This window comes from Trichechus manatus, unplaced genomic scaffold (genome assembly GCF_000243295.1).
Source record: "Trichechus manatus latirostris isolate Lorelei unplaced genomic scaffold, TriManLat1.0 scaffold00045, whole genome shotgun sequence".
Taxonomy (NCBI): Eukaryota; Metazoa; Chordata; class Mammalia; order Sirenia; family Trichechidae; genus Trichechus; species Trichechus manatus.
This window is the reverse complement of record NW_004443981.1, coordinates 3,982,093-4,004,706: the sequence shown is the minus strand read 5'-3', so window position 1 is coordinate 4,004,706 and position 22,614 is coordinate 3,982,093. Positions and strand designations below refer to the sequence as shown.

At 48.1% G+C, this 22,614-nt stretch overlaps 1 protein-coding gene across 4 annotated transcripts in view; it reads left to right on the top strand.

Moving 5' to 3' along the window:
• Nucleotides 1-22,614, top strand: part of CCDC88C (coiled-coil domain containing 88C) — a 159,449-nt gene that overhangs the window by 69,114 nt on the left and 67,721 nt on the right. For all 4 annotated transcript variants that reach the window (XR_002824166.1, XM_004376665.2, XM_023731711.1 and 1 more), the window contains exons 5-10: nt 5,527-5,585; nt 7,500-7,583; nt 10,068-10,208; nt 10,663-10,847; nt 11,707-11,788; nt 12,122-12,280. Coding sequence is in view for 3 of the 4 variants with exons in the window: in XM_004376665.2 (XP_004376722.1) it covers nt 5,527-5,585; nt 7,500-7,583; nt 10,068-10,208; nt 10,663-10,847; nt 11,707-11,788; nt 12,122-12,280 (710 nt within the window). In the remaining variant the exon portion in view is untranslated. The remainder of the gene's footprint in view (nt 1-5,526; nt 5,586-7,499; nt 7,584-10,067; nt 10,209-10,662; nt 10,848-11,706; nt 11,789-12,121; nt 12,281-22,614) is intronic.

Sequence of the window (22,614 nt, the reverse complement as noted above, 5' to 3'; positions counted from 1 at the left end):
TGGGAGAAGGAAATGTAAATAAGTAATGCTGGTTTTAGGGTGAAAGGGGCTAGTAGAATCTCAGCTCTGTTGGTGAGTTCTGTGACTCAGCACCTCTGAGTCTCATTCTTGTTTGTAAAATAGAGATAACCATACTGTCCTTTTGGGACCACCTGGAGGGTTCAGTGGAATGACAGCATGTAAGGATGCCCTGGTAGTGCAGTGGTTAAAGAGCTTGACTGCTAACCAGAAGGCCTGCAGTTCGAATCTACCTGCTGCTCCCTGGAAACCCTATGGGGCAGTTCTACTCTGTCCTATAGGGTTGCTATGAGTTGGAATCGACTCAACTGCAACAGGATTGTTTTTGTTTGTTTGTTTTAGCTGGGTCAGTTCTTCCAGGTTGTAGCATTGAAACGTCTGCCTGGCTGCTGACTTGTGGGTCCTGGACCTCTGATTGTATCGAGCTGAGCTTGCAGGATGGGGTAGTCAGTTTCACTGATTTTCTCTAACCTGCCTCTGCAGATGAACCACTGCATCCTCCACCCCAGCAAGGCAGAGTGGGTGCAGTTTGCGGCAGGAAGGGCTCCCTCTTGGAAAGGGCTGTTCTGTTGACTTTCCTTTGCCTAGATCTCCAGCTTCGTACCTAAATAATCATTTATAGATGGCAGGATTTATTTCACACAGCTAGAGGCCAGGGCATATGTCTTGAACATGCAAATGGCTACATCTTAGAGAATCAAAGATTAAAGGCAAAGGAGGACCCTGGAGATCGTCTACTAGACAGGGAATGTAAGTTTTGTTTCATGTGTCAACTTCTAATGATTGGCAATGACAGTAGAATGCTGTATTCAGAAGGATTCTGAGGACTAGTTCCAGGCTCAGTAAGGAAGTGCTGTGATTGATTAGTCATGTCTGCCGTAGACACAGAAAATCAGGGTGTCAGTACCAAGAATTTTCCACCCCCAATCTAATCTAACCTCCACATTTTATAAGTTGGAGTGCTTTAACTATTCAAATGCATTTCTGTCCCCACATCAACCCTTACAACACGTGTGATATCAGGTTTTTTCCCTTTCTCTTTTGGAAGCTAATTGCTATAAACATCTGAACCTGTGTAAGGCAGAAATCTGTCAGAGAGGGAAAACGCAAATATTTTCCATCAATAGAGAACACTAGAAAAGTGGTAAGACTGCACCCTGTCAAAGGTGTAAAACTTGAGAGACGCAGAAAAACGAGGCCATTCCATTGAGTTTTGGCTCTCACAGGCTTCACTGTATGTAGAGAGATTAGATAGACTTACCTGTCTAATCTATCTGTCTGTCTGTCTGGTTTAGATCTACATATATGTATCCCGTTTTGACTAAGAAAAGCTAGTATGAGTTCCTCTGTGCCAGAACTTCAGGAAGCAGGTGATAAAGTAAGCATTTTCTTAGACTGAACTGCTAACTCAGGCTGTGGTGGGATTTCCACTGGGATTCCCCCACACTTGCCAGTCATTCTACGTGGGGTTGGCTGGGTTGTGGGTAGATGCGTGTTATCTGATGTTTCTTGACTCCCTCCCCCAGGGGGTGCTTGTGACACATTCAGTGCAGAAATCCACATGACTTCTTAACCCGCCCCCATTTCTCACTCTGAAGCCAACTCTAGGGAGCTTAACCACAGAGCATTTACAAATTGACAAATACCAGGCTCTCTTACCGCTAGGTCTGTCCACGTGCTGTTCCCTGTGCCTGGAAAGCCCTCTCTCACCTCCCTGAATCCGTCCCCCTTCCTCATGCTTGAGTCTCAACTTAGAGGTCATTTCTTTTAGAAAGTCTTGCCTGATCCTTACCCCGACTAGATGTCCCTCCTCTGGTTCTTGTAGCATTGATCACCTTTTTTCAGGTGCTGTTTGATTGTCTGCACTTTGGACTGAGCTTGGGGGCTGTCCACATACCCAGCACATGTAGGGAGTTGTCTGTAGGCTTGTTTCTTCTTTGCGTGATGCAGTCCCTTCAATAGAAGTGGTGGAATCAGTGCTGAACTGTGTCACTGAGCCAGTCTTGCTGGCAGGGACCCTGTAGAGTCTTCTGGTATGTTTTGGAACTATTCAAAACTCACAATCTGGTAGACATAAAAATAGCAACAGTTCTTCTTATGACTGAAATCCTCAGAGAAATTGGGCATCAGCTTCCCATGAGAAATGAGGGACCTTCAGCTTCTCCCTTTTTTTAAAATTTCATAGGAATCTGCATAAGGGTGGGAAATCACAGAACACATTTGTTATAAACAAGTGTTTTTATTCACTTAGCCCAGTGAGAAGGAGCCCAGCACCATTCATTTGAATGAGGGCATAGGTGAACTTCCTAGTATGCAGTTCATCACCAAAAAACTTACTTTACTTTTTTTTTTTCCATGAAAATGTTTCTAAAATTCCCAACCTTTAAAACCTTTTTCCCCCCTTTTACAAAACCTAGGAAACAGGAATCCATACTTTCCTAACAGTGCTCTGGGTCAGATTACTTTTTTCTTGATGTCTGATGGGCGTTTGTGAATGAGAGAATGAATGAATGCATGCATTAGTGAATGACTCAAGGCTGGCATGGTGGATGAGTGGACAGCATTGCACCGTGTGTGATGGGCGAGTGCTCCTTCTCTGTTCAGCCTCCAGCTGTAATGGAGCCCTTGCATGCAGGGCTTCTGGCCTTGCCTTGCTGTCCCCATCAGAGCTACGGTTCTTGCTTCCAGCAGTGGGCCTCTCCAGCTCTTCTCCTCTCTTGTAATTTGCTGTTTCAGTCCACTGTGGGCTGGGAAGATGGAGCATCGGAATTGTCTAAATGATTCTAAAATACGACTTAATTAGGTCCTTTGGGGCCTTTGCTGAGAGGGGAGTTGAAAATGATTTTCTTCAGGAACTCTGGCTTCTGTTGGCTGATCTGAGGCCTTTAAACTGCATTCTGCTTGTATCTCAGCCGTCTGGTGGTTAAGGTACCAGGTGAGTGGCCTATGAAAAGGTGACTCTTACTGTTGGAGGAGGCGCTCCCAAGTGCTGGGACAGGTGTGTGCTTTTTATATAAACTGAAGGGGCTTACAGTGGGCACTTGCCCAGTGACTATGGACTGGCTGAGGGGAAGGAGGCGAGAATGGAAAACAAGGGCATTGCTGCTCCTGAAAACTTGTGGTGAGACTGACAGGAGGCTTTATTAGTCCTCGGGGGGAATTTCCTGTTTATCAAAATTAAAATTAACTACCTGATCAATAGTTCAGCTTTAATAGAAGCAAGTCATTGTAGGTATATATGTATGTCTGTGGATTAGAGCCTTTGCGGCCAAATAAAAGGCCTTAAATTTTTTAAAAAGTCATAAAGGCCTTTGAGAAATTTCCTATTCCAAATATTGATGAATTTCTACACTAATTAGCAGAGAGAAGGGTTTAAGCTTAGTAAATTGATTCACAGCATGGAGCCTCACTCTTAACTCTGTGGAATCTAAGTCCCCAGCTGGGAAGTGGCCCCAGAGAGCCTGTGGTCAGCCCACCCCTCCCCACCCACCTGCCCTCAGGCTAGGAGGGGACGTTTATGGTTGAGTGCACTCCCAGCTCCTAGTTCTGAGACAATGAAGTCATTATCTGAGGAAAAGCCATTTTTAGCTGTTTCTCCGTGGAGAGGTATTAGGAGGACGTCCCATGTTACTCCATACCCTCCTTGTGCTCAAGGACCTAACGTGAACCACCACATTGGTTTGATTTCTTAATCCCAGGAGTCTTTGGCTGATAGTTTGGACCATTTCAGCACAGTGTGAGTGAGTATTGGTAATTAAGTCTCTTAAGAAAACAATGCCATTTCTGGCATGTCTCTTCTCCTGCTGAATAAAACAGGATATAATGAGAAAGGCAGAAAATCATAGAATTTTACACCTGAGAGGGACCCTGCACATCACCCAGGCCAGAGCCTCCATCTTATAGATGTGGGAACTGAGGCTTGAAGACAGGGAGTATGGCTTGTCTGGGGTCACTCCGCTACTGGGTGGCTAAGCCAGGCCTAGAGCCCAGATGTTCTGTTTATTTAAACGATTAAGACTCATGAACAGATGAAGACCCCTTTTGCCTCTGCAAGATCAAGGAGACACAATTTAATGTGATTCATTAGGATTTGGGGCCTATCTGATTGTAAAGCTCTGAAAGAATGGTAAGACCAGTGTTGGTCTGGGTGTGGGGCCTGTATATTAGAGTCCCTGGGTTGTGCAAATGGTTAATGCACTTGGCTGCTGGAAGGTGGAGGTTGGAGTCTACCCAGAGGTGCCTTGCAAGAAAGGCCTGGCAGTCTGCTTCTGAAAAATTAGCCATTGAAAACTCTCTGGAGCACAGTTCTACTCTGACACACATGGGGTCGCCATGAGTCAGGATCAACTTGATGGCCACTGGTTTACTGGTGTACATTGGTTGTGAGAGTGTAAAATGGTAAATCTTTCTGCAGTGCAGTTTGACAATCTGAATACGAAAAGCTTAAAAGATGAATTTGCCCTAAGGAAGTAAATAAGGGTGTGCATAAAGAATTAGCTACTAAGATGTTTTTGTAGTATCATTTAGATTAAAATGTTGGAAAACTGAACCTCTGAAAGGGAATTGGTTGAATAAGTTTTTGGCCTTTGTACAAAGTAAGTGTGCTGCCTTCAAAAATGATGTATATGTGTTGTCTGGGATTTGCTTTGAAATATTCCAGCCAAGCAATGAAACACAAATAAAAAGGGTTGGGGCGGGGGAGTGCCGAGAGATGAAATAAGATGTGGAAAATGGTGATCACGTGAAGCTGGGTGATAAGTGTGTGGCTTCATTATATGATTCTCCTTAGTCTCTTTGAAATTTTCCATAATAAAAAGGTAAAGTTGTATACATGAGTGTGCCTTGCAGCCTTATTTAGAGCCCACTCCATATTTCTTGAGCCCTGGTTGTGGAGTGGTTAAGCACCTGGCCTGCTAACCAAAAAGTCATGGGTTCAAATCCCCCATCAGCTCCATGGGAGAAAGATGTGGCTGTCTACTTCCATAAAGATAACAGCCTTGGAAACCCTGTGGGGCAGTTCTGCTCTGTCCTGTAGGGTCGTTAAGAGTCGGAATTGACGCTACTTGATGGTAACAGGTTTCCATATTTCTTATGGAGGTTGTTCTTTCCTCCTCTCCTTACCACGTGCACTGAAAAGAGATGATGACGTTTAGATACATTAACTACGATAGGAAGAAACTCACAACATATCTGAATGGAAAAGGGCTGCAAATACTGTGAAAGCCAGAACTTGATGGGACTGCCTTATTTTTCCGGGCCTCGCACGTTTTCCACCTTGGACGGCATGGAGTCTTACTACTTTTATAATTCTCATTTTAGTGGAAAATATTTGACTTTTCCTTCTCTGACAGCTTTCTGCCTTACCCAGGTTCTGGTTTTTGCAGGTTTTACTGTAGTATGTACAGAATTATCTCATTTGGTTTAAAAAATAAATGAGCCCATATGTGTATACCTACTGGAATGTATGAACAGGTGAGCTTAATTAAGCATGTTGCTCTTTTGACCTAGGGAAAAGCATGGAGGAAATCAAGAAGGTGCTGCTGCTGGTGCTGGGCTGTGCCGTCCAGGTAGGATTGGGCAGGGTGGAGCAGGGCCTGCTGTTGGCCACCTTGTGTGTGGATTTGGGAGGAACAAAACGCTCCCTTAGGTAGGAGGAAGTTGCCTTCAGTCCAACATGATGGAAGCCACTGGGCTCCTGGGAGAGAAGTGACCACCATCTTAGATGGCAGCTGTTTCTAGCACCAGGGCACCTGGGGCAGGAGGCCAGATGGGGCTCCTTTGGGCCAGGTGTATCGTTAGCAATTCATCCCCAGTATAGGAACATCTGAGGAGCCCTGGTGGCACAGTGGTTAAAGCACTCAGCTGCGAACGAATAGGTTGACGATTCAAACCCACCAGCCACTCCATGGGAGGAAGATGTGGCAGTCTGTTTCCATAAAGATTACAGCCTTGGAAACACAATGGGGCAGTTCTCTGCCCTGTAGGGTCATTGTTGAGCCGGAATCAGCTTGACTGTGGTGGGTTTTTTTTTTGTTTGTTTTTTTAAATAGGAACATGTAAACAAAGATCAATAAACTACAACCCATGGGCCATATCTGGCCTGCCATCTATCTTTATAAATAAAGTTTTATTGGAACACAGCCATGCTCATTCCTTTGTATATTGTCTGTGGCTGCTTACACACTACAACAGCGGAGTTGAGTAGTTGTGCTGGAGACCGAATGGCCCGCAAAGCCTAAAATTTTTACCATCTGGTCCTTTACAGATGAAGTTTGCCAACCCCTGGCCTAAAACGGGTAGTTCTTCTTCTTTTTTGTTGAAGGTGACCACAGCAAAACATACATCAATTCAACCATTTCTACACGTGCAATTCAGTGACAGTGGTTACATCCTTCGAGTCATGCCATCTTTCTTGATCTCCTTTTCTGAATTGTTTCACCATCAACATCAACTCACTGCCCCCTAAGCTCATCATCTCATCTTTCGCGAGTTGCTGCTGTCAGTTTGCTCTCATATAGATAATTCTTTAAAAGAACATAATGCTCAAGGCAGACATTTGATTTTAATTAAACTAAACTACTGGCTTGATTTAAAGATGACACCAGGAAAACAGGAGTTCTTGATCTTTACTTGTAAGAGCTGTCACACGAATAGATATATGCACACCCATGTGCATTGCAGCACTGTTCACAATAGCAAGAAGATGGAAACAACCTAGGTGTCCATCAACAGATGGAAGGATAAACAAATTATGGTATATCCACTCAGTGGAATACTACGTAACGATAAAGAATAATGATGAAGCCGTGAAACATCTTACAACATGGAGGAACCTGGAGGGCATTATGCTGAGTGAATTTAGTCACAGAAGGACAAATATTGTATGAGACCACTATTATAAGAACTCAAGAAAAGGTTTAAACACAGAAGACAACGTTCTTTGATGGTTACGAGGGTGGGGAGGGAGCGTGAGGGTTATTCAGTAACTAGATAGTAGGTAAGAATTATCTTAGGTGAAGGGAAGGACAGCACACACTACAGGGAAGTCAGCACAACTGGACTAAACCAAAGCTAAGAAGTTTCCTGTATACAGTCAGACGCTTTGAGGGACAGAGTAGCAGAGGTAGGGATCTGCGGACCATGCTTTGAAGAAAAAAAAAAAACCAACAATCGCCTGGCTCACTTGTTTAAACGCAAATTTGCGTCCCAGACCAGTGTTTTCAGTCTGGGATGGGGCTTGAGGATGAGTTTTTTAAAAACAAGCTCCCCAGGTAATCCTGACCTAGGTGACCTGAGCGCCTTCCAGAGAAACGTCAGTGTAAGGGATGGTAGGAGAATGAGAACATTCTTTGTTATAAAAGAGAAAGCCAGGGGCTGGGTGGGTGGTTCATTTTGAAGCTGCAGCTGTGTACCTGTGATGGCCCCAGGTTTTGCCCTCACCTGCAGAATGGCCTCCATTAACACATGTAACCCCTTCACAGTGTGAGAGGAAAGAAGAGTTTATTGAAAGGATCAAACAGCTGGACATTGAGACACAGGCTGGAATCGTGGCCCATATTCAGGAGGTAGGTGTGGGGCTTTGTGGGTGGACTTGGCTGGGGTCTGTGGCTCCCGTGGCAACCAGGAGACATACTCTCTCCGCAAGTGGGAAAGCTTGAGAAGTGCAGCACCCGTTAATGGTTTTTGTTAATTTTAGGTTTTAGATACCACAGAGACACGGATTCTATTTAGAAAGATGTCCCTCAGCAAGCTAAAATAAAATGGAGGTAAAAATAAAAATTTCAAAAAAACACTTCCATCAAGTCTTCTTTTGTCTCCCTTTTATTGCCTAATATGGATTCAGACTATTTTTAAGAGCTGTCAAGTGGTTTCGGCTCAGAATTTGATGTACAGGCTCTGAAATGTATTCTGGCGAATGTCACTCTGTTTAAGATGGTTGATCTTTATGGAGAGAGAGTCTCTTCCCTCATCAGTGACGGGCCAGAGAAACAGGCTGCCACCGCGTGTGAAGTCAAAGTCAGCACGCCTCAGAAGGGCCGCCTGGGACACTCGGAGCCAGCCCAGACTCGGGCCCCGGGAGGGTGGCAGAGCGGAGGTCAGTGCAGTGGATATGGGTGAGGTGCTGGCCTTTGAGGTGGACCTTCCTGGTCCCTCTGCACTGATGTTGGCAGAGGCGGTATTACCTGAGCAGGTGTTTTTGATAGGTGCTGTTGGGTCAGCTCCAACTCATAGTGACCTATGAATAACAGAATGAAACATTGCCTGGACCTGAGCAGGTAGTCGTCCCTGGAAATTAAGCCTGTCGGTGCAAGGGGACACCCACCTGAGAATTTACTCCCCTGACCCCTACCTCACCCCTCCACCAAAAGAAATTGTTACGTGTGTTAATCATCTTAGAGGATATGGTTCGGCCTGCAGTCTAATTGCACAGATGAGATAAATGCATGAAAAAGACAATGAGTGCGTAGGAACAGGCATGTAATTGGCACAGGCAGCTGAACCCAGAGTTCTCTGCGTCGGCGATGGTGCCGGATACCCACAGCTGGCTGGGCCCCGTGTGGCCTGACCTCTGAGTGGGGGTCCGAGGAGCTGGCGTCAGGGGAAAGTTCAATATTCTAGCCATGAGTATCAGTGACTGGCTGCCTGTTAGCTTAGAAATGTCTGCCTTTTAATTTTCCGCATTTATCTGTTGTGTTTTGAAAAGGCATCTATCTACCTGGGACGAGGTCCCATGAGATTAGCAGGTTCGTTGCCAACTTGCTGTCTTTCCTGTCCAGCCAGCAGGGTGTTTTTAAAAAATAAAAATACATAGCCATGAGAATATCACGTGATGATCTGATTCAGCGGCTGGCAGTGGGGCTGGACTTTAGAATTTGTTGGGTGCTTTTAAAAAATTCAGGTGCCCAGGCTCCATCAAGAGACCCACCAAGTGAGAATCCAGTTAAAGGCAAGGAGGGCCTGAGCCTTTAATTGAAAACGTCTGAGGTGACCATTGTGCAGCTGGGGCTGAGTCTCCGAAATCGGTCGCACCACCCCCCTCGTGCGTGGGGAACAGAGCAGGCCGAGGCCCCGCACCATAGAACAGGATCTCCCCAAAACCTCAGAGGTCAGCTGTGTCCAAACCTGCCCTTCATGAAGTGGGGAGAGGTAAGAGTGTAGGTGTCTTTGAGAGCAGAACAGGGTGTTGACCACACCCTGCCTTTGCTTTTTAGCTGTTCTCTCTCTCCGTGTACCACTGTGAATAATTTACAGACTTTTTTTTGGTGTGCTTCTCTGAATGGATAGCCCAGGTTTCGTTGTTTCTGTTTCCTGCTTTGGGACCTGAGCATTCTCCAAAAATGAGAGGATGGGGACTCGAAATAGAGGCTCTGCCTCCCCTGGTAGCCCTGGGGCTCAGGGTTGGGAAGGGCAGGGCAGCAAACGTCTGCTGGGAGGCCCCGGGCCTGCGTGGAAAGGGATGAAACCAGATGGTCTCATGTGGTCAGTGGGGGTGAGGTACAGACCCACCTTGGCATTATTTGAGATTATGAAATACCTCAAAAAATAGCCTAAGATTGCTGTCAACCTGCCCTGATACAAGATTTTTTAACATTTTTCCCTGTTTGCATTAGAGTTTGTCCTAAGAAGAACATGTTAGAGGTATAGTCCCTTTCTCACCTTGCCACCCCAAGGCTTCCTTCTTTGTGTTGTAAATTGAAGTGGCTCCAGTGGAAACACCTTATCCAAGGATCCTTTCGGGGAATAATATATCAGAAGAAGTGCTTTCTGGTATATATAAAAAGAATCAGTGTCCAGCTCTGGGAGGCACACATGGTCTGTATTCATAGAGCTCAGCTGGAGAAAGCTTGGCTGACTTGCTTACGGAGCCCCTCTGCTGGCCACAGAAAACTTGTCAAGAGGGCTTAGCAATGTCAGTGAGTGTACATGCTGTGAGGACATACACGCTGTTACCTGTGTTAGACTTGGTGCAGCCCGGTCTCTGCTGGGTAGCACTGAGGGGTATTCTCAGGGGCCCTTCCCTGTAGCAAGCTGTCCCTGTGTGCCTGCAGGTGACCCACAACCAGGAGAACGTGTTTGACCTGCAGTGGCTGGAGCTCCCAGACATGGCCCCGGAGGAGCTGGAGGCTCTCTCGCGGAACATGGTCTTTCACCTCCGGAGGCTCATCGACGAGCGGGATGAGTGCTCCGAGGTACGCGGCCTCCCCCAGCGTGACACAGCCTCCTTGTCCTTGCTACAGCTCCATAGAATGTCTGGACGACTCCCATCCTCCTGCTGGGTTCTTGGCGGGTTGGGGCATGGACACCTTCCCTGGTGACTGCACATACAGTGACCGGTGACTCCAGGGACACCTCTGGGAGGGTAGACGTTAACTAAAATCCTGAGCTTCCTCGTGACCCTCCCATTTACCCACCTTTTGCCCCACTGAATATTTCCTCTTCTTTTAACAACTCACATCCCCCTTCTCTGGCCTCCTTCCTGGTTTCTGTCTCCCCTGAAACCTTTTTATTTCTTTCTTGTCTTTGATTGTGTTTTCACTCAATACGAGCACCAGCTCTGCCAGCAGTGTGCCATGCACAGGTGCAATGGGTGGGCGAGGGGTCGGGTCGCCCAGTCGCCATCCTCCGTCCCTCTCTCTGCCCTAGCTGATCGTGGACCTCACTCAGGAGCGGGACTACCTCCAGGCCCAGCACCCACCCAGCCCCCTCAAGTCCTCCAGCGCCGACTCCACCCCCAGCCCCACCAGCAGCCTCTCCAGCGAAGACAAGCAGCACTTGGCAGTGGAGCTGGCCGACACCAAGGCCAGGCTGCGGCGTATCCGGCAGGAGCTGTGAGTCTCCACCACCACTGGAGCTGGTTTTTCCACTTCTGTTTGGGGTGTCGCAAATGTGTTTCTGGGGTGTGGCTTGTCCTCGCATGTGGTACAGCATGGGAGGGGCTGGCCTGGGCCCAGGGGACCCAGGGTTGGCTCTGAACTCCACTATCCTGCACAAGGAGGGAGCTCAACCCAGTCATTCAGGCTCCTGCTAGTCCCAGCAGTATACATTGTCCCCCAGAGTAGACTGTTGTCCACACTCCAGCCCAGTGTGGGGCTGGAATGACCCACCAGTTGCCGTTGAGTCTGTTCTGATGTAGGGCAGCCCCATGTGTGTCAGAGTAGAAGGTGCTCCAGAAAGTTTTCAGTGGCTGGTTTTTCAGAAGTAGATCACTAGGCCTTTCTTCCAGGGTGCCTCCGGGTGGACTCGAACCTCCAACCTTCTGGTTAGCAGCTGAGCGCATTAGAATGACCCACACTGGTGTGTTTTCTTGGCTGAGAAGGAGTCCAGCTCCCCTCATCCGACAGGAGAGCCTGTTCTCTCCCCATTCCCTGCCGTAGTTGGATGTCATTTGACCCATCGTCTCGGGGCACCTGCCTCCACCTCCCCGTCAGCAGCCTGCTGGGCTCTGGAGTCCGCCTACCTGTCCCACACTCTACAGGGAAACCCGTGTGGCTAGTGGATGTGGTTTGAGGGCAGGCATTGGAAACTTAAACCCGGAAAAGAATTCTTAAGTTGGGAACACATTCGCAGGCCCCAGAAGCCCAGTTCCTGGTCCCTTTCCTTTCCTGTGGCCTTGGAAGGTGGTGTGCTGCCCCTGGTGATGGCCAGGGGAGCCTCTCGTCACGTTCTTGTTCCTAATCGCCCCTGCAGGGAGGAGAAGACGGAGCAGCTTGTGGATGCCAGACACGAAGTGGACCAGCTGGCGCTGGAGCTGCAGAAAGTTAAACAAGAGGTGCGCGGGAGACCTGTCTGTTGAGGGTGGGGCAGCTGGGACTCCCCAGGAACCAGGCTGCATGCTCAGGAATGCAGCATCAGGAGCATCCAACAAAGGCCACCATTTCCTGCCCTCCCAGAGCAAAGCTGCCTGAAGGCCCTCTGACTGAGCCCTGTTTCTCAGCAACAGCCTGGGGACACCCCCATGGCAGCATGCACGTGGGCTGTTCCACTGCCAGGTGTCCCGAGAAACACCACCCTGCAGGGACTTGGCTCTTCCTCCCTTCCTTCCCAGAGATCACCTACTCATGGCCACCAGCAGTCCCTAAGCTTGCCTCTCCTGCCTTGGCAGAACATCCAGCTTGCGGCTGATGCCCGGTCTGCGCGTGCCTACCGTGATGAGCTGGACTCTCTGAGAGAGAAGGCGAACCGCGTGGAGCGGCTGGAGATGGAGCTGGTGCGCTGCCGGGAGAAGCTGCACGATGTGGATTTCTACAAGGCGCGCATGGAGGTAGGGGCCCGGGAGGGACTTCTGGACGTGCCGCCAGACACTGTGTCAGAAGTACTCTGGGACTGCTCTGTGCTTTGGGGTGTTTGAGGGGAGCAGCCATATGCTATCTACAGCCAGTCTTTGCCTGAACCTCACCCTGTCTAACCCATTGCCATCGAGTTGATTTCTGACTCACAGAGACCGTGTAACAGAGTAGAGGTATACCTTGTTTTTATTGCTCTTTGTTTTATTGCACTTCAGAGTTACTGCATTTTTTACAAATTGAAGGTTTGTGGCAACCTTGCGTCCACCAAGTCTGGCGGGGCTGTTTTTCCAACAGCATGTGCTCACGCCGTGTCTCTGTGCCACATTTTCATAATTCTCACAATAGTTCAGACTTTTTCCTTGTTATTGTATCTGTTATGGTGGTCTGTGATCAGTGATCTTTGATGTTACTATTGTAATTGTTCTGGCACTCCACAAACCATGCCTATGTAAGACAGTGAACTCAATCAACAAATGTTGTGTGTGTTCTGACTGCTCCACCAACTGGCCGTTCCCCCATCTCTCTCCCTCTCTTTGGGCCTCCCTATTCCCTGAGACCCGACGATATTGAAATTAGGCCAGTTAATAACCCTGCAATGGCCTCTAAGTGTTCAAGTGAAAGGATGAGTCGAACGTCTCTCACTTTAAATCAAAAGCTAGAAATGATTAAGCTTAGTGAGGAAGGCACCTTGAAAGCTGAGATAGGCCGAAAGCTAGGCCCCTTACTTCAGTTAGCTGAGTTGTGAATGCAAAGGAAAGTTTCTTGAAGGAAATTAAAAGTGCTATTCCAGCGAACACACAAATGATAAGAACGTGAAACAGCCTTATTGCTGATACGGAGAAAGTTTTAGTGGTCTGGATAAAAGATCAAACCAGCCACAATATTCTCTTAAACCAAAGTCTGATCCAGAGCAAGGCCCTAACTCTCTTCAATTCTCTGAAGACTGAGAGAGGCGAGGAGGCTACAGGAGAAAGTGTGAAGCTAGCAGAGGTTGGTTCATGAGGTTTAAGGAAAGACGCCGTCTCCATAACATGAAAGTGCAGGGTGAAGCAGCAACTGCTGATGTAGTAGCTGCAGCAGGTTATCCAGAAGATCTAGCTAAGACAGTTGATGAAGGTGATGCACTAAACAACAGACTTTCTGTGTGGACGAAACAGCCTTGTATTTGAAGAAGATGCCATCTAGGACTTTCATAGCTAGAGAGAAGTCAAGGCCTGACTTCAGAGCTTCAAAGGACAGGCTAACTCTTGTTAGGGGCTAATGCAGCTGGTGACTTTAAGTTGAAGTCAGTGCTCATTTACCATTCCGAAAATCCTTGTGGGCCCTTAAGAATTAGGCTAAATCTATTCTGCCTGTGCTCTATAAATGGAACAACAAAGCCTGGATGATAGCACATCTGTTTACAACATGGTTTACTGAATATTTTAAGCCCACTGTTGAGACCTACTGCTCAGAAAAAGATTCTTTTCAAAATATTACTGCTCATTGACAATGCACCTGGTCACCTAAGAGCTCTGATGGAGATATCCAAGGAGATTAATGTTGTTTTCATGCTTGCTAATACAGCATCCATTCTGCAGCCTGTGGATCAAGGAGTAATTTCAACTTTCAAGCCTTATTATTTAAGAAATACATTTTGTAAGCCTATAATTGCCATAGATAGTGATTTCTCTGATGGATCTGGGAAAAATCAATTGAAACGATTCACCATTCTAGATGCCATTAAGAACATGGGTGATTCATGGGAAGAGGTCAAAATATCAGCATTAACAAGAGTTTAGAAGAAGTTGATTCCAACCCTCATGGATGACTTTGAGAGGTTCAAGACTTCAGTGGAGGAACTGCAGATGTGGTGGAAATAGCAAGAGAACTAGAATTAAAAGTGGACCCTGAAGTTGTGACTGAATTGCTGCAATCTCATGATAAAACTTTAATGGATGAGGAGTTGCTTCATACGGATGAGCAAAGAAAGTGGTTTCTTGAGATGGAATGGAATCAACTCCTGGTGAAGGGGCTGTGAATGTGAACATTGTTGAAATAACAACAAAGGATTGAGATTATTTACATAAACTTAGTTGATAAATCAGTAGCAGAAAGTTTGAGAGGGTTGACTCCAATTTTGAAAAAAGTTCTACTGTGGGTAAAATGCTGTCAAACAGCATCACATGCTACAGATAAATCTTTTGTGAAAGGAAGAGTCAATCAATGCAGCCAACTTCACCATTTTCTTATTTTAAGAAATTGCTACAGCCACCCCAACCTTCAGCAACCGCCACCCTGATCATTCGGCAGCCATCAACTTCAAGGCAAGACCCTCCACCAGCAAAGTTTATGACTCGCTGAAGGCTCAGGTGATGGTTAGCATTTTTTAGTAATGAAATATTTTTTAATTAAGGTACGTACATTGTTTTTTTTTAGACGTAATACTGTTGCACACTTAATAGACTACCGTATAGTATAAACATAACGTACATGCACTGGGAAGCCAAAAAATTCATGTGAATTTATTGTGATATTTGCTTTATTGTGGTGGTCTGGAACCAAGCCTGCACTGTCTCTGAGGTATGCCCGTAAAACTGCCCCGTAGGGTTTTCTTGGCTGTAATCTTTATGGAAGCAGATCACCAGGCCTTTTTCTCACAGTACCGCTGGGTGGATTTGAACCACCAGCCTTAACAGTCGAGCACAAACCATTTGCACCACCCAAGGAGCTTACAGTCTGTCTGGACCTCCCCAGAGGGCTCCCTCTTTGCTCCTCTTCTGTCTCAAGGCGTCAGAGGGTGAGGGGTGAGCAGGGGAAGGAATGGTCGGTTGATGGAGGGCAGTGATGCCTTTCAAGGTTTTCCGTTCTCTCTTCACAACACAGTGACGGCTGTCATAGTGTCCTAGGGCTACTGTGGCATTAAGCAACAGAATTTTATGGTCTCACAGTTCTGGAGGCTGGGGGTCTGCGTTTAGGGTGTTGGGTGTGTGCGTGTGTGTGTCTCACAAAATTTGCTGTTCTAACCATTTTTAAGTGTGCATTCAGTGGCATTAATTGCATTCACAGTGTTGTGCAACCTTCACTACCATCTATTTCCAAAACTCTTTCATTACCCCGGGCAGCTTGGAAGGGACTGAGTACAGATCTCAAGAGTCCAGTATTGTCTCTCCTGGCTGGAGGTCCCCACCCGCGACGCAGTCCTGTGGGGCTCGCCTGGTCAGGCCATTTGCCGGAGACCCCTGCATGTTCTCTTGCTGCTGGTGGGCCCTGGCATTCTTGGCTGGGCAGAGGCAGGCAGAGGGAGGCTGTTTGTTCCCCAGCTCTGTTCAGGGAGTGTCTGTCCCTGAGGAATGTAAGTGACGGGGCTACTCGCCTTACCCCCTGCTGAGAAGGCGCCCTTGATGCCTTGCAGAAACAGCCTCCGCCTGAGCTGGGTGGGTGGGAGACAGGCTGCATCTTTGTCTTGGAAACGGTCCACTGACCTGATTATTCAAGGCATAAATCATCAGCACAGACAGGTTCCCGTGCCTGCCTGGCACATACCGTAGACTTTCACCGCTCACTGCAGAGGCCACAGTGTGGTGGGTTGGATGGTCATGCAGAAGTGTCCCCAGACTGCTGCCTCAGCAGCTCCTCCTGCGCACTGGGACCTCGTGCAGCCCCCAAAGCAGCATCACAAATGGGGTGATTTCTACCTCTCACCTCAGCACTTGGGTGGGTCCAGGAGGATCAAGTCTCCATGTTCATTCCTGGCCTGCCCATGCAGCCTTGCTTGGAGCAGCAGACAATTCATTCAGCACCTGCATGGTGCCAAACCCTGTACTGGGAGCAGGGGGTCTAGAGACAAACGTCCGAGGAACTTCCGGGCTGGTAAAGGGGTTCCCAGCCCTTCTTATCATGAGGCCCCCTTTTCTACATTCCCATACAATGCATGACTCCATATAGTAATAGTCATTGTGTGCTGTCAGGTCGATTCCTACTCAGCCACCGTATGTGACAGAGTAGAACAGCCCGGTAGGGTTTCCTAGGCTGTAATCTTGATGGGAACAGATCACCAGGTCTTTTCTCCCTCAGAGTGGCTGGTGAGTTCAAACCACGGACCTTTTGGTTAGCAGCCGAGCACTTTAACCGTTGTGTCACCAGAGCTCCTTTTTTAGTAATAGTAGTAGTTTTCATATCTGGTGTTTAATTATTTACATAGTGGAAATTGACCAGGAGGTTAGCAACGCTTTCAATTTTTTATTAATTTTTCTAATCACAAGAGATAATGTGTATATCTATGTGAGACATTTACTCGGGCAGTGGGGACACACACGTGGGTTTGCACACTCTCTGTGGCCTAGGCGGGCTAGGGATGGGCCTTGGTCCGCTGAGTCCAGGCCATGATAGAGCGGATTATGTCGTGGCCCTTCTCGGATGCCCGTGAAATCAGGGCTCAGATGAACAGTGGAGGACAGGGTGCCTGTACTGTCCTCCTGAGACTGTAGTTGTCTTCAATCCATATAGGATGCTTAGAAAAACGAGTGATCCCTTCCCTGCCCCTCTCGAACTTGAGACCTTTCTGATGGAGTGATTTGCCTCGCTTGTGTACTGAATTGAGTAGTGTGGATAAAAGAATGAGAGGACAGACAGGCTCCTTGCCCCACAAAGCTTGCTGTCCAGCCAGGTTATGATGCAGCATCCTCGGAGCTGTGATGGGGGTCCGGGCGGCACCTCACCCAGAATGGGGGGCTTCCCTGGGGAAGCGGTGTTGAAAGGGGACCTCCTGTCATGAGGAGGGGTTAGGCATGCACAGGAGAAGGGACTGGGGATGCGGAAGACAGCCAGGCTCACCAGCTCCTGGAGTGAGCGGTGGGAGATGGCTGGAGGGGATGTGGGGGCTGTGGGCTGGAGGGTGCGGTGTTCTCGTGAAGCGCTTCAGTGAGGCGGGTGTCGGGGCTTGTACTGACCACCCGCTGGGGAACAGGCAGCACGCTCCGCTGCTGTGCTGCAGGGACAGGAAGGGGTTGAGCATTCGTGGGGCACCTGCTGTCTGCCATCTCATTCATTTCTTGCAGCAGACCTCCCATTTAGCAGAGTTCCCAGCTCACAAAGGCAGAGATGAGTGCCCCGGGGAGGGTGAGCGAGTCGGCCGGGGCTCTCAGCCACACAAGTGGGTCCAAGTCTGCGTGGCACACGAACATTGCTTTCTGCCGCGGCTTCCCTGAATCTCACTGGGCCAGGGTTTGCTTTTGTTCGTGGATATATTCTCAGCACCGAGAACATGCTTGGCCCATGGGAGGTGTTGGATAAATACTAGCTGAATGAATCATAGCTAGGGTTTTCTTTGGGCAGCAATGCAGTTACAAAGCCAGCAGCTGATGTGCCGCCACGGACTCCCCCACCTCAGATACCTGCAACAGCCCGGGTACAGGAGCTGGCTGCCTACCTGAGCCCTCAGTTGTGTGTTGGACTTAGCCCTCGGGGCCCTGGGGGACCTCAAAATAGGTCACTTTGGGATGAAGCCAGGTAGTGATCAGGTACTGCCAAGATTGAGGTGACCCCGCCCCCTGCAGCAGGGCCCGGGCCAGCCCCTCATAGTGCTGCCTGGGCTCCCTGACAGGGCACTGCACTGCACTGATGTGCGTGCAGCTCTGGTCAGTGTTAGCATTTCAGTAAATGAGTGTGTCCAGCTTTCTGTGAAAATCCAGATTTTCAGGGAATTGTGCTACTCATCTCTGTGGGCTTTGCCACGGGATCCTTAAGAATAGTTTCTAAGCCATTAAGTAGCTAGTGGCTAGTATTTTGCAGAAATGTGTCTGAGTTGAGGTTCACCTGCATGTGGTAAAGCCTTAGATTAAAAGGCCCCAAGTAAGGACCATCTTGTCAGGGAACATCTAGGTCAATTGGCATAACAAAGCTTATTAAGAAAATGTTCTGCTTTGGTGGCATCTGGGGTCTTAAAAGCTATCGAGTGGCCATCTAAGATGCATCAATTGGTCCCAACGCACCTAGAACAAAGGAGAATGAAGAACACGAAAGAAACAAGGAAAATATGAGCCCAAGAGACAAAAGGACCACGTAAACCAGAGACTCCATCAGCCTGAAACCAGAAGAACTAGATGGTGCCCAGCTACCACCAATGAGTGAGTGCCCTGACAGGGAACACAACACAGAGTCCCTAACAGAGCAGGGAAAAGTGAGATGCAGAACTCATATTCTAGTAGAAAGACCAGACTTAATGGTTTTACTGAGTCTGAAGGGACCCTGGAAGACATGGCCCCTGAACTTTCTGTTAACCTAAAACTAAAATCATTCCCGAGGCCAACTCTTCAGGCAAAGATTAGACTGGATGTGGGACATAAAATGATGCTCGTGAAGAGCGTGCTTCTTAGCTCAAGTAGATACAAGAGACTAAATGGGCAGCTCCTGTCCGGAGGCGAGATGAGAAGGCAGAGAGGGAGAGAAGCTAGCTGAATGGACACGGGAAATCTGGGGTGGAAAGGAGGAGTGTGCTGTCACAGTATAGTGAGAGCAGCTAGGGTCACATAACAATATGTATATAAATTTTTGTATGAGAAACTAAGTTGAATTGTAAACTTCCACTTAAAGCATGATAAAACACACACGTAGACACACACAGGCCCAAGTAAGACATGTAAGATATCCGCAACTTACTTTGAAATCCACTCAAAAAAATAAAATGGATAGATGGGTGGATATGTGATAAAGCAAATAGAGAAAAATGTTAATTGTAGAATCTAGGTGGCATCTATTTGGGTATTCACTATACAATCATTTCAACTCTTCAGTATGTTTATAAATTTTCATCATAAAATTTGGGAGGAAAAATACCCAAGTACAAGGATGATAGGCACATTGACCATTGTGAATAAATACTTGGTTAACCCAGTCAATTTAATCATGAAACAATTAAAAGTATTCATTTCAAGCTTTGAGATAGCTCCCCTTAAGTCTTAGATCATCCTTTCTCAAGGTAAGTGGTATCGCCCTATATCACATTCAGCTTAGGCTGCCTGTTTAAAAGGCACATTCCTAGGCCCTACCCTTGCCCCCAGGGTGTGGACCCCAAAATCCGCATTCTGCAGGCTCTCCCAGGTGATTTGGGGACCTTGGTCTTAGGTGGCCAGGGTACGCTTCCTCTGGGCTCCCTTCTGCTGGCTGCCCTCTGTGGCAGTTGGGGTTTGGTGCTGAGGGACCAGTCTGGACAGAGCATGTCCAGAGATGTCTGGGGGGACCATGGGCCCCTGAGGACAGGGGCTGACTCTTGTTTGCATCCCTGGGGCCTAGCACACACCTGGTAACCCTCACGTGGGTGAGGTAAAAAAAACATTGCTCACGTTGGAAAGGCTTCCTGCTTGGGGAGCACCACCCAGGAATGGAGACACACTCCTGCCATGAGCTGGAGAGCAGAGGAGCGTGGTCACCACACTTATGTGGGCTCGCGTTCTTGCACACCTGCCACGCCATGACCCTCTTCCAGGAACAGTGGGAGAGACAGGTGGTTGGGTGTCTTCCCAGCACCCATCCAGTCCAGCCACTGAGAGGTACATCAGCGCATATCACCGAAGCGGGGTGCTGTAGGTGCCACTGAGAGGACGGGGGGTCAGGCGAGGGCCAGGTTAGTTTTGGTTAGAAAAACATGGAACACAAATTGACATACTTTGTTTTTAAACTTCTGGCAGCTTTTCTGTGGCTCCTGGTCTGGTTTATATCACGGTTAAAACAACAAAAAGGGGAGAAGGGCATCCACATCTCGGGACACAGTGGGAAGTGGTGGGGGAGGGGGTCTCTGACTTCCCTGTGCAAACAGTTGGCCGCCTCAGTGGTACTGCCAGGCAGGAAGGTTGTTGTCGGGCACATGGGAAGAGGAGGAGGGTAGGATGACCTCGCCTGGCAGGTCCCTCTTCTCCTATGTGTGTTATTGGCTGAACGTCCCCACTGACAGCAGAGGGCAGCTGCAGAGGTGCTGTGTATACCTGCAGTGGGTAGGGGGCTGTCTGAGTTCTGGGGGGGAATGATGGCTGTCTAGGCAGCTGGCTGTAAGTGGACTGTGGCCTGAGAGGCAGAGACCAAGCTGGGCGTAGTCCCAGCGGCAGCACTCACTTGCTGGGTGTTAGGCAAGCCTTGCCACCTCTCTGGGCCTCCGTTTCCCCATCAGTAAAAGGAAGGAGGTGGTCTGGGTGATCTCTGAGACCCCTCTTGCCCTGGCATCGTGTGGCATAGGAGCACGTTTGCAATGAGCTTTTTCTAGTGAGCCTCTCTCCACGGAAAGCCTTCCGAGAGGAGGTGGTGGCCCCAGAACAGATCTGCACAGGGAGGGCCAGCCAGGGGCCAAGAGATGGGGTGCATTGTTGGCAAGGCAGCAACTAGTTAAGAACTGGGTTTGATGATGGGTCTTTGTTGTTAGGTGCTGTTGAGTCGCCTCCGACTCATAGCAACCCTGTGTACGGCAGAATGAAACACTGCCCAGTCCTGCGGCATCCTCACAATCGTTGCTATGTTTGAGCCCATTGTTGCAGCCACTATGTCAGTCCATCTCGTTGAGGGTCTTCCTCTTTTTCACTGACCCTCTACTTCACCAAGCATGATGTCCTTCTCCAGGGACCGGTCCCTTCTGATAACATGTTCAAAATATGTGAGACTAAGTCTCGCCAAGCTTACTTCTAAAGAGCATTCTGGCTGTACTTCTTCCAAGACAGATTTGTTCGTTCTCCTGGCAGTCCATGGTATATTCAATACCTTTCGCCAACACCACAATTCAAAGGCATCAATGCTTCTTCCATCTTCCTTATTCATTGTCCAGCTCTCGAATGCATATGAGGTTATTGAAAAAATACCATGGCTTGGATCAGGTGCACCTTAGTCCTCGAGGTGACATATTTGCTTTGTAATGCTTTAAAGAGGAATCTTCTGTAGCAGATTTTCCAGTGCAGTGTGTCATTTGATTTCTTGACTGCTGCTTCTGTGGGTGTTGATTGTGGATCCAAGTAAAATGAAATCCTTGACAACGTCAACCTTTTCTCCATTTATCATGATGTTGCTTATTGGTCCAGTTGTGAGGATTTTTGTTTTCTGTATGTTGAGGTGTAATCCATACTGAAGGCTGTGGTCTTTGATCTTCATCAGTAAGTGCTTCAAGTCCTCTTCACTTGCAGCAAGCGAGGTTGTGTCATCTGCATAATGCAGGTTGTTAATGACTCTTCCTCCAATCCTGATGCCCACGTTCTTCTTCATATAGTCCAGCTTCTCGGATTATTTGCTCAGCATACAGATTGAGAATGGTGATAGGATACAACCCTGACACACACCTTTCCTGATTTTAAACCACGCAGTATCCCCTTGTTCTGTTCAAACAACTGCCTCTTGGTCTATGTACAGTTTCCACATGAGCACAGTTAAGTGTTCTGGAATTCCCATTCTTCACAGTGTTGTCCATAATTTGTTATGATCCACACAGTTGAATGCCTGTGTGTAGTCAGTAAAAGACAGGTAAGCATCTTTTTGGTAGTCTTTGCTTTCAGCCAAGATCCATCTGACATCAGCAGTGATATCCCTGGTTCCACATCCCCTTCTGAATCTGGCTTGAATTTCTGACAGTTCCCTGTTGATGTACTGCTGCAACTGTTTTTGAATTATCTTTAGTAAAATTTTACTTGCATGTGATATTAACGATATTGTTTGATAATTTCCACATTTAGTTGGATCACCTTTCTTGGGAATAGGCATGTATGTGGATCTCTTCCAGTTAGTTGGCCAGGTAGCTGTCTTCCATATTTCTTAGCATAGATGAGTGAGCACTTCCAGCACTGCATCGTTTGTTGAAACATCTCAGTTGGTATTCTGTCTGTTCCTGGAGCCTCGTAATGATCAGTCCTAGGCTGCAGCAAGTGTGCACACAAGCATACACTTAGAGAGGGAGACACACGCACGCACGCACGCACACACGCACACACACACACACACACACGCCCTTTCCGCGGCCCCCTGCCAAGCCTTCTCTGACCTCCCAGCAGGAGTGCTCACTGTCCCAGGGCTGCCTAACAAGTTACCATCAACTGGGTGGCTTAGAAAAACAAATTCATTGTCTCTCAGTCCTGGAGCCTGGGAGTCTGAGATGAGGGTGTCGGCCATGTTGATTCCTTCTGAGACCCTGGGGGAGAATCTGTCCCTTCCTCTCTCGCAGCTTCTGGTGGCCCCAGGAGTTTCTTGGCTTGCAGCTGCACCATCACATGGTGTCCTTCCTCTGACACACGTGGGGTCGCCGTGAGTCGGAGCTGAGTATACCTGGTAACTGGTATCTCAGCTGATCCCCACGTGGACCTTC